This window comes from Apium graveolens, chromosome 10, assembly GCF_009905375.1.
Source record: "Apium graveolens cultivar Ventura chromosome 10, ASM990537v1, whole genome shotgun sequence".
NCBI classification, from domain to species: Eukaryota; Viridiplantae; Streptophyta; class Magnoliopsida; order Apiales; family Apiaceae; genus Apium; species Apium graveolens.
This window is the reverse complement of record NC_133656.1, coordinates 221530620-221549717: the sequence shown is the minus strand read 5'-3', so window position 1 is coordinate 221549717 and position 19098 is coordinate 221530620. Positions and strand designations below refer to the sequence as shown.

The 19098-nt window shown below is 35.8% G+C and overlaps 2 protein-coding genes across 2 annotated transcripts; one reads left to right on the top strand and one right to left on the bottom strand.

The window, feature by feature from the left end:
• Window positions 1-346: 346 nt before the first annotated feature.
• On the bottom strand, window positions 347-991 carry LOC141691871 (uncharacterized). The gene has a single exon (XM_074496623.1). The coding sequence runs from the start codon at window positions 989-991 to the stop codon at window positions 347-349; it is 645 nt and encodes a 214-aa protein (XP_074352724.1).
• An 11277-nt stretch (window positions 992-12268) lies between these two features.
• Window positions 12269-13615, top strand: LOC141691870 (uncharacterized). Its single transcript, XM_074496622.1, has 2 exons — window positions 12269-12757; window positions 12848-13615. Exons 1-2 carry the CDS (start codon window positions 12269-12271, stop codon window positions 13613-13615), a joined length of 1257 nt encoding a protein of 418 aa, XP_074352723.1.
• The last annotated feature ends 5483 nt before the right edge of the window (window positions 13616-19098 follow it).

The window sequence follows — 19098 nt, the reverse complement described above, 5'->3', positions numbered from 1 at the left end:
CAGTGGCATCAACCTCTTTACTTACTGAGGGTGCGCCCTGTATATCATGGGCATCAACCTCTTTTATATTTCTTGATGATAAGGGCGCACTCTCAGGGAGAGAGGTATCTACCTTATGTGTATTCAGCCCAAGACTCTACAAGATGTCGAGTCTTCCTTCAAGCTTTTCCCCATTGAAATCTGCTTGGACTACTTGGCTTGGAGATTCCTCGTCATCTAGCATCTCAATTCTGATAGTATCTTCTAAGAACAGAGTTGCCGAAGTCAATTTAGAGGATCATTCACTTTCCTGTTCGATATAGTAATGGACTCGAATTTCTTCGATTGGTTGTTCGATGCTTCTTTCTCATTCGTCATCCAACGCATCCCCAGTTTCTCCATCTTTTCTCCTGAAGCCTCTCATATCTTGTCTGTAACATTCTCTAGAATCATACTGGGAGCCTTTTATGCTGCCGACTCCGTTTGGAGTCGGAAACTTGATGGTAAGATGGTGGATCGAGGTGATCACCCTCATCTCCCTAAGGAAGGGACGCCCTAACAGTACATTATGGGATGATTCTTGATTTAAAACCTTGAATTCGAGTATTTTTATCACAGCCAAAGGACTTTCTCCTAGAGTGCACGGTAATCGGATCGATCCCATGACGCGGAATCCTTCTTCAGAAAAACCATAGACCCAAGAATCTTCTCCCGACATATCTCGGTCTGGTAGCCCCATTTTCTTAAATGTGTTGTAGTAAAGGATGTTTGCCGAGCTTCCGTTGCCTACAAAAGCTCTATAGACGTTCTTTGTTCCGATCTGGATGAAGATAACCAAAGCATCATTATGGGGATGATGCATCCACCGAGCATCTGCTTCTCTGAAGGTGATGTCCATGGATTCGCCCTTGAATATTTTGGGTGGCCGAGTCTCCACCCTATAAATGTCAGTCAAAGGTCTGAACCGGGCTTCTCTTACGTACCTTGCCAATGCTCGGTTGCTATATTCCATCCCAGGATATCCTCCGTATATTGCTCAGATGCTGCCATCTCTAACAAATTTGTTTTCTTCCAAGGTTTTGCTATTTGGCCCATTGGGCGTGTGACCCCCTGCCTCTTTTCCATTCCCTCCTTATAGTTGTGGCATTTATCCGGTTTGGGCTCTGACTACTTCTTCGATATCTCGGACTTGGAGACCTATCTCTTTTTCTTGCCTTGGCTCTATGACTTGTTTGTGAAGCTGGTTGTACCTCTGCCAGAGATTGTTCTATGGCCTCTGCCAGAGAGAAGACATCTGCCAAAGTTGCCGGGTCTTTTCCCTGAAAGTTGCCACCAAAAGTCAGGATCGAGCCAAGTCTGGAACTTGATACACATCCATCTCTATATTAAATCGGCCTAAGAACTCTACAGGATCAGAGCTTCCGTGGAAACGAAGATCACTAGTGGTGTTGCGATAACCTGCTGGCAACTGAGCCTCTCTTACCACAACAGAGAATGGAGAGGGGATTTCGGCCGTGGCCGTTACCCTTCCTTTCAAGTGATTAAGCAGCCTCTTAAGGTCATCTACATTAATAGTTCCCACGCCTGGGATAACTTGCATGTGAGGTTGTGGACCTTGGGGCTGAGGCGAAGGCATCACTGCTTGGTTGCCCAAAGGAGGAGCCTGTTGTTGGTCGGTGCCATGGGCATTAGTCTGCCCTTCCTGATTGTGCCCTCTATTCCCTCCTTGGGTTCCTTCCTGGCCTTGGCCGTGGTCGTGAGGCGCTTCATGATTGCGATTCTGATTTTCCCTCCAATCCTGATTCTCCGCATTGTTGTCTCTTTCAGCAAAGTCGTGGGTGCGAGTGCCCCTATAACCCCGATAATTATCGCAACGGTAGCCATCCAAGTATCGGTTTCGTCCTCCGCCTCTTCCCCTCCATTGGGATCTTTGCCAGTGATCACTTCCGTATCCTCGGCCATACCGATCCAATGACCCGCGGGGAGGAGCTCTCTCATGATCGCGGTACCGCTCCTGATTTCCGAGGGAAGTCAGGGGCACACTCGTTGTACCATAGGGCGTCACATCTCTGCGGTTGGCTTCTTTCTGCCATTCCAACAATAGCATCCTTAGGTCATCATCTGCCAGGCGGATTCCCAAACGATCTTTCAGAGCAACGAACCCCCGTTGCTTGTTCTCTAGCATAGACTCTGCTTGTCGTCGTTCCTCGAGACTACGCCCGGACCGATGAGGATGGGAATCACTTGATTATCTGTCTGAGGCATCTCTCGACCATCCGCGTCTTCATCAACCAGTTCAATGATTGGGGTTACATCATTGGAATAATTGAGGCACCGCGAGGTTATTGGCAAGCGCCCTCCTTCAGTTCGGCCGTGGCCGGCCAAGTCATCTCCCTCAGTCATGGGAGCTTTTCCAGGTGCGTGGGCAGCACGGTTGTGACGAAGGCCCCTCCTGTTCTTTCGTCATTCCATGATGCTCAGTTTTGAGTCGAACCCGTTCAGAGCGTCTCCCATGCAATAAAGTTGCACCAGCAAGTCAACATTACTGATCAGCACAGGCGACTTTCCTCCAATATCTGGGGCGGGGCGATCAGTCATAGGCGGAACATAAGGTTCATGGTGGTCATAGTCATGATCAGATTCTTCTTCAGAGCTTCCTTCATAAAAACTTCCATCATTATATTGAGACATCTCTCCTCCTAGATGCAGATCTTGATTAGCCCCTCCTTCTAGCGCCAATTTATTGACGGAGGAATTTGGTAACAACAAATTTTGAGGTTCGTAGCCGGAATCAAGATCTATGATGGCGGTTCTTCGTCAGAAACGTGAACAGTAATCAGTGGATCCAATAAACAGTATTCGTCGAAAAAGATGTAAGTGTTTGGTTGTGGTTATTATTGGTGGCTGAGATTGCTCAGGATTGATGGTGGCTCCTTAAGGCACTCGCTTTCGACCCCTTGCAATTTGCCTACATATCCCTATTTATAGGGAATCAAGCCAACGTAGTTCTTGGGGAACAAGGAACCTAACGGGCTTAGATTTCTTGTCCCGAGGCCCAATGGGAAACCCACTGGAAATCGTCTTCTACTAGCTTTAGGAATGTCCGCCGATGAGGCCCAACCACAAAGGCCCAAGGCTCGTCCGCGGCTTCGAGACGTCACAGATAAGGCATCTCCCTGACCTAGGATAACCCTCCGCTACCAGCTGTTTCTCTAGTCCGCGGACGCAGGTATAGCCGTGATTCACCCGAAATGTTGGACGCATCCTTGCCCCCCGATAAGGAGCCCCTACCAGATTACAGGACAAGTGATCCCAAGCTTTTGGGTGCAAAGTGCAGGATACTCTGAAGTCTCCCAACGAGGATACCCATTGACTACAGAGACAGAGCTCCCAAAGCACACACCAGAATTTACCCCACATCCCCAATGAGGACACTCATTGACTACAGGGGGAGGCCTTCCGTTCAGGCATACCCCTGGAGGTCTTTGACCACGGACACCGCCTTTCCTATAGATGTGCTACAGGAAGGAGTTCTTCAATAGAGTACATGCATCAAATAGGTTAGTAATAATAATCTCCATCTTCCTTGAATCTTCCAAAGAGTTCGTCCAAGTAGCATGTCAAAGTTGCATTATGTGTCATGTAGAAGTTAAGGGCGCGCCCAAACATTTCTGTATGTTGGTGCCGCCCTGCCCTGTGTCATCAGCCTTTGATATCTTCTTTTGTCATTCTATATTATAGGGTGCGCCCTAAATTAGTAAACATTAGGGCTCGCCTTAACTCTGTCCAAGTAAAGCCAAGGTATGAATCTGTCAAAGTAATCATATCCGAGGAATCCGTCCAAGGAATATGACCGAGGAATCTTTTAGGGCTCGCCCTAATATGTGCAAAGGTAAGGGCTTGCCCTGACCTGTCCAAGAGTTTTGGCGCATGCCAAGCTGTCCAAGAATTTTGGCGCGTGCCAAGCTGTCCAAGGATTTTGGCGCGTGCCAAGCTGTCCAAGGGTTTGGTTTGGGCGCGTGCCAAGCTGTCCAAAGGTTTTGGCGTGTGCCAAGCTGTCCAAGGGTTTGGGTGCGCCCTAATTTTTCCAAGGTTTGGGCTTGCCCTAACTCGTCCAAGGTTTGGGCACGCTTTAACTCTTCCAAGGTTTGGGCTTGCCCTAACTTTTCTAGCAAAAAACCCATTTTCTTGGACGTCCTTCATTGGCCGTTTGTCCTTGGTCGTCCGCCCTTGACTGTCCACCCTTGGTTATCCGCCCTTGGCTGATATCTTTTGTACCAAATTTTGGCTATAACACAAACCAAGATTCATGTTGCCCTTAAGATATTTGAAATTTTTTTCACAACTATATAAAAATGTGGTCCCTTGAATCAGTTTGGAATCTTGCACACAGACATGCAACATCGTCTACTTGCAGTCAATTATAGAAGTGATTCAATCATACCCCTCACATGGTACTCCCTCTGTCCCACTGGATTCTTTACATACTTTTGCCTCCTGTTTGAAACACATTTTAAGGCTACTATAAAATATAGTTCTATAATTTTTTTAAAAAATTTACTTTTTGCTGTATAAAAGTTTAAACATTATATTTTTATTTAAAAGAAAAAATATTTAAAATTATCTAGGAAATCATGTTTTACGGGAGTCTTAAAAGACGTGCCGATTCTCGTCCCCCAATGTAACCAACTTAGTGGGACGGAGGGAGTAATAAGTAACCTCAACTTTTGTTTTGTGTTAAATGGGAGAACAACACATCCTGTGGCGTTTTCTACCTTTTTTTTAATTTACTACATAATTTTAAGTCACGGTATGAGACACGTAAACAATACTTGATGTCAACTTAAAAATACGTTTTCATCAATTTTTAATTAATATTTTTAAAACGTTATTGACAATCCCTCAAGTATTAATGCTTGATGTCAACTTAAAATGTTATTTTAGGGTTCACATATAAGTTTTAATTACTTGAGGGTTAACAATCCCTCAAGTATTAAAGCAACTTCATATTTGAGTTTTAATTACTACATAATTCTAAGATTTAGGGGCAATCATTAACAGTTTCTAATATTTTAGGGTTTACAAATTCTTAATTTGGGGATATTAATATATATACATATATATGAACAACCTAAGAGTAATGTTTTAAGTTTAGAAATACAACGTTATCTAGCATTTTGGATAAAAAAATTAAAAAAATATGCCAAACGCTAATCTATGTAGCGTTAATACTTGAAAATTCAAGTTGAAGTTGCGTTTTGCATTAAAAATAGCAAAACATAAAACGAAGTTGCATTTTTGTAAACATTAATCAAGTTACGATTTATAGTGATATTTGAGATCATATTTTCAAGAAGTGATATATTGATATATTTTTACTCTAAAAATGAAAAGTTATTTATCCTTGTACGACATATCAAAGACGATCATATAACTAAATATCATATAAGAATATCTATCCTCCTATCAGGCCCGAAAAAAATTTGCAAACAAGAACTACACTATTCAACAAACCCAACCCCGTACAGTGACAAAAAAATCGGTATAAGATCTTTCTACGGTTATTATATATAATTGTGATGTACGGTTTTTTCCTAACATTATATATATTTTTAAAAATTTAATATTAAATTATACTTTTTAAAATACAAAATTTATTTATTTCAAAAAAATTTAGATAATATGATTTGATAATAATTATATGCACACATGTTGTTTTTTTATATAGAGGTATTTAAGTTTGAAAAGAACAATGTTACTAACTGAAATATATATATATATAGCCTTACAACCCGTGCGATTCACGGGGTTTTCATTAATATTTTTATATTATTTAATTTAATAATAATATTTTTTGGATAATTACCTTATTAGTATATTTGTAAATAATAATATCAATATTTGTTGTTGGCAGATTTCGAACCTGAATATTCGATAGTGCATAAATAATAATATAAATATTTGTTATTGGTGGTGTTCGAACCTAGAAGTTTTAGTAGTGTATAAATAATAATATAAATATTTATTGTTGCCGAGGTTCGAACCTGAGAGCTTGAGTAGTGGATATTTGTTTAGTATTTGAGTTTAACGGTCTCGTTCACTTGATTAAAAAGATCTGACGGTCATAAATGGAGATAACCAAATCAACCAAAAAAGAATACCAAATTATAACTCATTCCGCTTATTAATATAAACTAACTTAAAAAACCCGTGCAATGCACAAATCTTTTTTTAATATTATATAGCTTTTTACAAATTTTAATTTGAACTGAAATCTTAAATTTGCTCATTTAATTTTTTTAAATGATATGATTTTATGGTAAATATATTAATACTCATTTATATTCATGACTTTTTTATTAAGAGATATTTGAAAAAGACAATGATCCTTACTGAGCGAATAGTTTTATTGATATTTTTAAATGTTATTACAAAAAAATATTTTAATTAAAAGTTAACTTTTGGTTTAAATCAATATTATAACATCATTTTATTCCGAACAAATAGTTTATAATACTATGTTTTAACCGGAGACTCATTACTGACAAAATCCAACTATTAATTTTTAGTTTGATTTTAAATTTTTAAGCACGATGCAATATGATAATTTTGTTTTAGTCCGGACAAATAATAGTATATGGTTTTGTTTCATTTAGTCGAGTTATATTTTGATTTAGTTTGGATCAACTCGTATATATTTTATAACCTAGATGAATAATATATATTATGTTGTTTTAGCACAGTTCAATAGTATAGTTTTTTAACCGGATCAATAGTATTTATTATTTTGTCTTAGCTCGGGGCACATTTACCAATTATACCCAACTAATTATATTTAATTTGTTATAAATTTTATTTTAGACCGGATTAATAATATATTTTTTTATGTTTTATCTCAGAACCATTATCCCGAGTGGCGAGTAACAAATTAACTTTTGATAGTACATAATAGATATCTATAATATTTTTATAATAATTAAATTATTTGTTATAGTAAATATTGTTTTAGAAATTAATTAAGTAAAATATTAAACTAGTGAAATAAGTTGACTTCGATATTAATTAAAATATTATAGACCTTAATATGAATTAAAATTTAAATTTGTAGAAATTTGATCTTAGTATCAAATATAAAAATATAGAGTTCAATATAAATTAGAATTTAAATTAATAGAGAAAATTTAATCCGACTCCTTTTTTTTTTAAAAAAAAATTAAAATTAATTCAATAATCAAAAGTCAAACGACATCTATAAGAACAATCGAGTCAAACAAACATAAAACAGATCATATCGCTGATTAATTTAATTTTATGAAGACACAATCAAGCGATTTTCTGAAATTGATATATACACATGTATCGCCTTTACCAAAATCAGTTTGAGCTATCGATCGTAATTACAATCCCATATAAATCTTTATCACTGAATCAAACCTCTGAAAATCTGACAGATCTAACATCCTGGACATCGAATCATACCAAAACATACCAAAAAACACACCAAGCTCTCACAGGGAGAGAATAAACAAAACCCAAATAAATTGGGAACAAATCTCACCCAACAAAGATTTTATCAAACAAAAATATAATCTTGAACGATAAAAATCCTTACCCGGGGAGGAGTATTATTGAAAAACACGAATAAAGTAAGGAAAATAGATGATTTGGGGCTTTCCACAGGGAAAACCGATGAAAGCCCCGAACAGCGGCTAGAAAAAAAGAGAGGCTGAGAGAATTTTTTTAGGGTTTGAGGAGGCGGGGATATATGACTCCTAATCCAGGTGATACCAAATTAGTTAATCCGACTCCTAATCCAGGTGATACCAAATTAGTTAATATAAATTTTAGGGGGCGGGATTCTAATTGGCCGATGTTGCTTGAGCGCTCGTTTGTATTAAGAGCCCGTTAATATAATTTTAAAAAAAAATATATTATCTAAATATTAATTATTTTTATAAAAATAATTAAGTAAAGTTAATCCGGTAAAATCAGCATGTACCAAAAAATAGTACCTTATCAAAAAATTTAATATTTCATCTTTTATATAATAGTAATAGATAGATAATAACATATATACATATATAATTTTGTTTTAATTGGCCAAATTATATTTTAAATTTAATTATGTTTTATCATGGACTAATTTCAATAAATTTTTAGCACGAATGAATAGTATATAAGTTTTTTTTAGCCTCACGCTTTAATACCGATCAACAAGTTATTATTAATTTTGTTTCAATAAATTATTTAGATATTATTGAAAAATTATTATTTTTAGCCTGTAATTATATATTTTATTTTTTAGCGTACGAAAATAATATAAATTATTTTATTTTACTCCAAGGCCAGTTTAAGTAATCAAATCAAACAAAATTATATTTAGTTTGCTTGTAGCTTTATTTTAGCCAAGTTCAATATCATTTTATTGCGTATAAATAAGATATATTATTTTATTTTATTTTATTTTTAATTTTATATTAGGCCATACCGATAGTATAATTTTATTTTAACACGAATCAATACTATATATTATGTTGTTTTATTCCAAGATGACGAACAAACTGAATCTTGATTTGAATTTCATAAAATGGAGTATAAATGATATAGATATAAAGGTAATCTCATACCTATATAAACCCAAGTACTTGATCGGCCTAATATCAAATTTTTAATGTTGCAGTGTGCAATATGCGAAATTTTTACTCTTATTTCAAAATATTTATTAATTTGAAATATTTTTTTAAAAAAGAATTAAATTAAAATTCAAACAAATAAAAAATTATCAAATTTCGTTTGATTTTATTTTGGTTCCATCTTGAGTTCTACAAATCATATTTTGACGATTTTACGGCCCAACCAAAGCTTACAAAATAATTATATAAATGAAGTCCAATAACAGATTTTTTTGTAGTTCCTTTCTTACCGGTTAAACAAAATATTTATCAATTAACTAATTCAATTAACGAGTTTTTGATACTTGAATTTTGTTTTTTCTCTTATAAAATAATAAAGTCAAATATTACATTGTTTTTTTAAAACGATTAATAATAATAAGTTCTTATAACCGATAGAATGGAATTAAAAAAAATGTTTTTATACCAGCAACTGTGTGAATGATTAATTTTTTAATACGTATTTGAAAAGTTAGGACCGGATTATATTCGAATATGATTATTTTATAAAAAAAATATGAGACATAATCTGAGCAGTATATAAGTGCTCTTATTCTCGATCATATATAATCCGGGTATAATTTTTTCGTCATATTTGAATATAGAAAACAAATATGAATCATGTATCATATTTCCGAATCGAATATTTACGACTTTAATGACTACTTTTTTAATACGTATTTGAAAAATTAGGACCGGGTCCGGGAGCAGGAGAAGAAGTAGGATTGTTTAGTTTAGGATTACATAGACCGACACCTAAGCAGGGTAGAAAATCAATCTATCTATATACGTGAAGCTGTGATAATACTCCCTCGTATTTTTTTAGTTGTCATATTTTACCCTTTTCACCTAATTTAATCAAGATTTTATCATATTTCTTAATATTCTATATTTTATCATCGGGTACCCCTTTCTCAAGTCTCAAATCATTTTACTTTCAAAATGTTCAAATTTGCGTTCGGTGCCGTTTTATTCGGATACAAACCAAACCCGAATATTGAAAGTCCTGATTTAAACCGAATAAGAGTCAGTATCGTATTTTCTTATTCTAACCCAGTAGTTTATGATCCGGTTTTGATAGAAAAAAGAGAAAATATCAGCTCGTGTCATGAGATGTTTGGTCAAGTCAAATATGATTCTCTAATAATATAAAATATTTTTAAAATTTATATTATATAACGATCATTTACACTAAAATAGATGTAATATTATAAACATCTCAAATAAGCTAAAATCAAAAACTTAAGTATATGATGTATTAACTATATATAATTGTAATTTTTTTCATTTTAAGGGTGGATAAATCATATTTTGTAATAAATTTTCTTAAATAAAGTATTAAGAAATTATAAAATTGATATTTACTTAGAAATGAAATGAGTTAAAACTATAATTAATATTCGGATTTTAGTCGAATACGGACCACTGATCATTTTCGGGGAGAATCACTTCATAGAGAAAATATGAGACATAATCTGAGCAGTATATAAGTGCTCGTATCCTGGATCATATTTTATCCGGATATAATTTTTTCGCCATATTTGAATATAAAAAGGGATATGAATCATGTATTATATTTTCGAGTCGAATATTTACGGTTTTAATGCCTACTTTTTTAATATGTGTTTGAAAAGTCAGGACCGGGTCCGCGAGTCGGAGAAGATGTAGGATTGTTTAGTTTAGGATCACATAGACCGACACGTAAACAGGGTAGAAAATCAATCTCCTGAATTCACCTTTATAAAGGGTAAATGGGCAAATTCGTCACTGTACTTTTCGAAAACTTTCACTTGGGTCACTAACCCAAAAAAGCTTTTAGTCACATAACAGTTTCATAAAATATTGTCAATCGTAACACTTGATTTCAAATTATTTTCATGTCAGTTAAATCGCCATTGACTTTAACGGTTTGTCGTTAACTTTAACCACGATGGTGCCACTTCAGTGCCACATCTGTGCCAGATGTAATAACCCGACCCATTCCTAATTAACCACCCATATCAAACTAACCCGATTTACTAAAGAAAATCATGGGTTTATTATTATTTACATCTAAGCCAACACATACGACTGGAGAAATGGGGCGATCGATTGATCGAAGTGGGCGACAAATGTGATCGAAGATTGAAGGCAACCTATTAATCATGTAAGCTTCGATCTTATTGAGATATAAATATATTTATATATATGTGATTTATATATGTAAGTTTTGATCTTGTTGTGATATATAGGTTAAACCCTAATTGGTAGTTGTTACAATTCTGAAACCCTTATTTGTACTCATTACCTAATTGGCAGTATAATTGTGAACCCTAAATCGATATGCATGTGTTTTACAGGCCTCAAGATCTAGTAATATATTATGGTGGTCATTTTATGACTTGCCTGAAATATCAATATGCAGGACCTAAGTTAAAGTATTTTAAACGAATTGAAGTTAAAGAATCTTCTGTGAAGAAGATTATGGAGATGGTGAATGATATAGTAAAAGATGATGATAAGCTATATTATGCCAAAGATGGGGTTACTTCTGACCTTGTTTTTAAAATGTTGTTGTGTGATAGTGATGTATTAGAGTTGGTAAATATAGCTATGTCAAATAGTACTGGAGTGTGTAAAATACATGTGTTTCATTCATGGTCCAAGGCTAGACAACCATTTGTGGAAGGTGAAGGTAGTAACATGGAAGGTGACTGCAATGTGGATGAGGAGAATGAAAGTGATGAAAGCAGTGGAGTTAATGCAGAGAATGAAGCTGAGAAAAGTAGTGGAGTGAATGCAGGAAATGAAGGTGAGGAAAATATTGGAGTTAATGTTGAAAATAAAGTTGAGGAAGACATTGGAGTTCCTAAGAGGAAGACTAAACTGGCTGCTAGAAAGAGAGTATTTAGAGGTAAAGAAAAAGCTGTTGAAGTGGACTTTAATAAACTAGGTAGTGACTGGAGTGAAGAGAATGAGTGTGCAGATGAGAGTGAAGAATTTGAAGGGGACTTGCATAGTGACTGGAGTGATGAAGAATTTGCTGATTTTAGAAAAATAAGAGAAGAAGTTAGAATGGAACATGAGATGCTTGAAAGAGAACAAAGCCAATTTATTAAAGACAGTTTGGAGGGCTATAGAGTTACTAATGAGGAGTTGTTGAGAGAGATAGATAATAATTCAATGTCAAGTGGTTCAGTTTATGGTATTGGCAGTGAGGAAGAATTTGAGGATGAGGACTTTGCTTATGCAGAACCTAACATGTCCACTAAAAAGAAAAGGGTAAATGAGCCTTTTAACCCCTCTATAGCTGGAAAGGACATAAAGTGGAGGCCTGGACTCATTTTTGGAGTAAAAAACAATTTAAAAATGCAGTGAGGGAGTATTCTATTGCTACTGGGAAACCATTGAAATACCGTGTAGATGACTTGCACAGGATGCATATAGTGTGTGCTGAGGGGTGCCCTTTTAGGTTGTGGCTATCATATATGGTAGAGTATAAGGGATGGCAAATAAAGACAATACATGATGAGCATAACTGCATTTATCACTAAAAAAACAACCTTGTTACGAATAATTATCTTGCATATCTGTATGGGGATAGAATACGGAGGAATCCAAACTGGAAGCTATCTGAAATGCAAGAGGAGTTCAAGAGAGTTTTGAAGGTGGATGTATGTTATGCCAAATGTTGTAGGGTTAGAAAAAGAGCTTTAATTGGGATTGCAAAAGAGATGGTGAAACACTATGCTGGTTTGAAGAGGTTTGGTGGTGAGATTTTGAGGAGTAATAAGGAGAATACTGTTAAAATATCCACAACCAGGATGAATGAACAAGATTATCCTTGTTTTCAAAGATTTTATGTATGCTATGCAGAGTTGAGAAATGGATGGAAGGAAGGTTGCAGACCTATCCTTGGTTTAGATGGATGCTTCCTGATGACAGTATGTGGGGGACAACTTTTATCTGCTGCAGGGAGGGATGGAAATAACTCCATTTTCCCTGTTGCAATGGTTGTGGTTGAGACTGAATCATATGATAGCTGGAAGTGGTTCTTAATGCTTGTTGCTAAAGATCTTGGATTATGGACTGGCTATGGATATACCTTCATTTCTGACCAACAAAAGGTACATCAGCCCCTTCATTATTTTATTATGTTATTATTTCATTTATGTAGCACACAGATCTTTATTTTGTTGGTAAATATTTTTTGACAGGGGCTAATAAAGGCTGTGAAAGAAATGCTACCACATATAGAGCACAGGAATTGCACAAGGCATATATATTTCAACCTTGGAAAAAAATATGGAAGTGAGGCTGTGAGGAATGCTTTTTATGATGCAAGTGATGCCACACATCCTAAAGCTTTTAAAGCTGCAATGAAGGATCTTGAGAAGGCATCAAAAAGGCCTTGGATGACAATGAATAGGTTTGAACCACAGGTATGGTCTAAAGCTTTCTTTGGAACACATTTCAAGACAGATAGCACTGAGAATAACAACTCGAAGTGTTTTAATATATGGATTCAGAAATCAAGATTCATGCCATTAATTGACATGTTGACTGATATCCATGATAAGATTATGGAAAGATTACATCAGAATAGAGATGCAATGCAAAATATAGATTGTATTATTCTTCCTAGAACTCAGAAAATTTTAAATGATGCGGTTGTAGCAAGTTCTGAGTGTAGTGTGCTTTGGGATGGGTGGCATAATTTTCAAGTAAAGTGGAGGGGGATTGGATTTTGTGTTAATTTAACAGAACAGACATGCTCATGTAGGGTCTGGGAATTAACAGGGGTACCATGTTGTCATGCTGTTGATGCTATACAGAAAAGTAGGCTTAATCCAACTAATTTTGTGTCCCATTATTTTAAGAAAGCAACTTACATGAAGGCTTACTCTCACTGTTTGGAAGTGATAAGGGGTGAACCTTTTGGGAAGAGGTTGATGGAGATACTATTATGCCACCTCCAAGAATGAAGACATTGAGAGGAAGGCCTAAAAGGCAGAGAAGGAAAGAAGGTTGGGAAGGATCAGTTAACATGGGTGGGAATAGTAAGTTAAGTAAGCTAAATAGACAAAGCAAGGTGATGCACTGCAGTACATAACATCACCAAATGCCCTGAAGAAACTCAAAGAACTCCTTCAACAAAGAAACAAAGAGGCAAAAAGAAGAAGAAAACTCAAGAAGAAGAAGAAATTGCAAGTGAGATGGAGAGGCATGACATTACAAAAGAAACAGGGGAAGATGAGCTTATGGAGGAGGGAATGAGAAATGAGGAAATGTTTTCAAGTCAACAACCTAACACACCAAGGAGAAGCCAGAGGCTTGCACAGTCCACTCAAAGCACACTTGAAGATGCCACTCCAAGCACTCAAGTCAACCGACTTATTTTTGTAAGATCTTCAAGCTTTCTATCAAGTTTTATAATTTCTTAGTGCATTACTAATGTCTACTATCTTATTCTTGCAGATGCATATACCTGGTTTGGTTTACATGGTGGAACTGGTGGCACTCCAGATGCAGACATGCCAGGAACATCAAGAGTGAGAAAGGAGAAGAAAAGCAAGGGTACAGTGAAATCATTCAAAGCCCCAAGGAAGAAGTAGTATTTGTTGTTATCAAAGTCATGTCTAAGTTTAAGTTTAAACTAAGTGACAGTCATGCTTAGTTTAAATGCTTTTGTAAGCTTCTATGAACTTAGCTTATGTCTTTTATATGGTCAAGGAACCTATTTTATGGCTTTAGTATGGTCGAGGAACCTATTTTATTACTTTTGTAAGCTCCAAATGGGGAACCATAGTTGTCTTTTGGTGTTGGATTTATGATCTTGTAAGGAATCTTTCGGTGTTATGCATTGACAGACATCACCCTTTATTTCTTTTATCATTCACAAGTGTATCATACTTCTGCATTATTTCTGGTCAGGACTCACTAAAACAATCAAAATAAACCAAACTATTGTATTCACTTGCACTTAATATCACCATTACAACCAACAAACTGCTACTTCAACAACCAACTACTCCAACTACACTAATAAAACTACAACTACAATCATCCTATATTACCAACCAAAATATAAATACAAATATTATTGCAACTGCCAACAACTTCTTCAAAATACAATTTGCTCTCATCAATTTCTTTAACAACTCTTTTGCCTCCTCATTTTTGTGACAAAGTTGGCACACTTTTTCATGTAACACAAGCATTTTTCTTTCACAAAAATTGACATCAACTCCAGCATTGTTCAAAGCACCTTCCTTCTTCTCCAATTTCAACTTTAAAACATTGATCACCTCTCTAGCCCTTTTCGAGTAGGATGGATCAGTCCAAACGAAAAAATTACATTTCTGACTAGGATTCTACCAATTAAATAAAAAAATAATCACATTCAACAATCTCAAAAGTTTTAAATGCTAAAAAAACTCAATGTTACCTTGTATTGTGAACACCCAAAAAATCGCCTTTCAGGATCTAGTGTTCCCTCTTTCCACGCTTCTTGACATGGTGCTGGCAAATCGCATTTACACTTCACACCTAGATATTCAAACTCGGAGTTGTTTCTTCTACTAGTATAGAATGTATTATAACTATTACCATAATGGTTCCTAACTGAAGAAGATGATAATTTTGAGCTAGATATGGAAGGGGGAAGAATGAAGGGATGCATCTTCTAAGAATGAAATGAGGGATTGGTTGGGGAGATGGGTGGGTTATTTGAGAAGCATGGTAACGGGTAGTAGCTGTTCAGTATATGTCACTCTTCCACATCAGCATTCTGTTACTTTTTTTTAATGGAAGTAACGGGAGAAACTCAATTGAAATTTATACGTAGGACAAGTGTTTGACTGAAAGTTTAAGAAGCAGGGTGACCCAAGTGAAAGTTTTCGAAAAGTACAGTGACGAATTTGCCCATTTACCCCCTCTATAAATATGTGAAGTTATGATAGGGGCAAATATCATCATCTTTGATTTGTGAACCCCGATAAAGCTTTATAGTATTAAACATATATGTAGAGAAATATATTTCCCATATTTCCTGAAGAGATGGTGTTAGAAATTCTTTACAGACTCCCTGTTGAATCTCTTGTTAGATTCAGGTGTGTGTGTAAAACATGGCATCAAATTATTGTGTTAGATATATTTGATAATGTCATGACTAATATGATTTATGTTTAGTTTTCAGATCTTACTTAAACAGGACAAATCAGTACTTAACTGAAATCAGCACTTATACTGAAGTCAGAACTTAAGTCATCAGTACTTAAGGTTCAGGAGATATTTATCAGGAGATAATATCAGGACTTAAAGGAAACGTTCAGATAAGGAAGGCGGCTGATTGAAAGGAAAGAAGATCGAGATAAACGTAAGAAGAGATATGCATGAAGAAGGAATTCTATGAAGAATGGAATACTTGAAAGAAAAGATATCTGATTGATATATTTTAGGAAGCAGAATTATATTCCATATCAATTAGCGATTATCTTGTAACTGTGTGATATATAAACATAGACATAGGGTTTACACTATATGTGTTATCATTATCGAGAATATTATTCATTGTAACCCTAGCAGCTCTCGTGATATTTGTTCATCACTGAGAGAGGACAATTCCATATTGTAACAGAGTTTATTGCATTAAATAAAGTTTGTTTTCTGTTACTTGTGTTATTTGAATTCGATTTGATTATGCTATACACTGTATTCAACCCCCTTCTATAGTGTGTGTGTGACCTAACAAGTGGTATCAGAGCCTATCTGTTAACACACAAACAGTTTAAGATCCATAAATAATCATGTCTGAAGTAGAAACTCCAACTAAGCCCACCAAAACTGAAGAACCTCCAAAGACACAAATCCATAGTCGATATGAGGCTATTAGAGTTCTCATATTGAAACCATCTGAATATCCCATATGGAAGGTGAGGATGACTATGTTTCTGGAAGCTACAGATCCAGAATATCTTGATAGAATCAAGGAAGGACCTCACAATCCAACAAAACTCGCAGTTGCAGTTGCAGGTGAAGCAGCAAAGTCTATTCCAAAAGAGAAGAGTGATTACACTGCTGAAGATATCGCATCAATTGCTAAGGATGCTAAGGTATGACACTTACTGCATAGTGCCATTGATAATGTAATGTCAAACATGGTAATAAACTGCAAAACTGCAAAGGAGATATGGGATGCCTTAGAAACAAGATGTCAGGGAACTGATTCGATTAAGAAGAACAGGAAGACAATACTCACTCAAGAGTATGAACACTTTGACTCAAAGGCTAATGAGTCATTGACTGATTTATATGATAGATTTATCAAACTCTTGAATGATTTGTCACTGGTTGATAAGGAGTATGATCTTGAAGATTCAAACCTTAAATTCCTGTTAGCTCTTCCTGAAAACTGGGATTTGAAGGCCACAATCATAAGAGACAACTATAGTCTTGAAGAAACAACTCTTGATGAAATCTATGAGATGCTCAAGACTCATGAACTTGAGATGGAATAAAGAAGTAAGAGGAAAGGAGGAAAGTCAAGGACAGTTGCTCTTAAGGCTGAAGAAGAATCTCCCAAGGCAGCTACCTCAAGGAAAGGTAAGGGTAAAGCGCTCTTCACAAAGTCTGATACTGAGTCATCAAGTTCTGATAGTGATGGTGACTCAGAAACTGAAAGCTCACCTGAGATGGATGCTGATGAAGAGATGATGAAGCTGTGTGCTCTTATGGTGAAAGGAATCACAAGGATTGCATACAGGAAGTTCAGGATGGGAAATAAGTTTTCCAGGAAAGGTGCAAGTTCTGATAAGAAGAATTTCAGAAAATCTGAAGGCAAATGAGGGAAGTCTGACAGAGGAGATTACACAAATGTCAAATGCTACAACTGTGGTGAGAAAGGCCACATATCTCCTGATTGCAAGAAAGTGAAGAGTGACAAAGGCAAGGCTCTTGTCACAAAGAAGAAAAGCTGGACAGACACTTCAGATTCTGAAAGTGAGGAGAACTATGCCTTGATGGCAAATGCTGATATGGCAAATGCTGATAGCAGTCCTGAAGCTGCTGAGTTAAAGGGCAACAGGAAAAACATCCTAGTTCTGGACAGTGGATGTTCAGGACATATGACTGGAAATAAAGCCCTGCTATCAGACTTTGTGAAGAAGACTGACCCAAGTGTTTCTTATGGAGATGGCAACATTGGAAAAACATTGGGATATGGCAATATTAATCTTGGGAATGTCATCATTAAAGAAGTAGCTCTGGTCTCAGGACTTAAACACAATCTGCTAAGTGTTAGTCAAATCTGTGACAAAGGTTATCATGTGGATTTCTTTGAAGAACACTGTGAAGTTGTAAGTAAATCTAAAGGCAAAGTTGTTCTGAAAGGATACAGGCATGGCAAAATTTATGAAGCCAAGCTTTCAACAAGTACTGATGGTTCTGCAATCTGTCTGATGAGTAGAGCATCAATTGAAGAAAGCTGGAATTGGCATAAGAAACTCTCTCATTTAAATTTCAACAATATAAATGAACTAGTCAAGAAAGATCTTGTGAGAGGACTGCCAAAGTCAGTATTTGCTCCTGATGGCCTTTGTGATTCTTGTCAGAAGGCTAAACAACGAAAATCTTCATCCAAGAGCAAGACTGAATCATCAATTCTTGAGCCTTATCACCTACTACATGTTGATCTATTTAGTTCAGTAAATGTCATGTCTATTGTAAAGAAGAAATATGCTATGGTCATAGTGGATGAGTTCACCAGATACACATGGGTGTATTTCTTGCACACAAAAAGTGAAACTGCATCTATCTTGATTGATCATGTCAAGCAACTGGATAAATTGGTCAAAGATTCTGTGAAAATAATAAGAAGTGATAATGGCACTGAGTTCAAGAATTTGATAATGGAAGAGTTCTGCAAAGACCATGGAATCTAGCAGGAATTTTCTGCTCCTGGAACTCCACAGCAAAATGGAGTTGTTGAAAGGAAGAGTAGAACTCTCATTGAAGTTGCACGAACTATGCTTGATGAAGCAAAGCTTCCAACCTATTTTTGGGCTGAAACTGTACAGACTGCTTGTTTTACTCAGAATGCAACACTCATTAACAAGCAAGGAAAGACACCATATGAGATGGTGAAGAAAAAAAAGCCAAATCTGAAGTATTTTCATGTATTTGGATGCAAGTGTTTTGTTCTTAAGACTCATCCTAAACAGCTATCCAAATTTGATCTAAAAGCTGATGAAGGAATCTTTGTTGGATATCCACTTTCCACAAAAGCCTTCAGAGTCTACAACTTGAGAACAAGGGTGGTCATGGAATCTATCAATGTATCTTTTGATGATAAGAAGATTACTGGACTTGAAGATTTCAATTACCATGATCAGTTTAGATTCGAAAATGAAGACTTAAATTCTGATACTGAAAACCCTGACAGTCTAAGTCCTGAAATTGCAAACTCTGA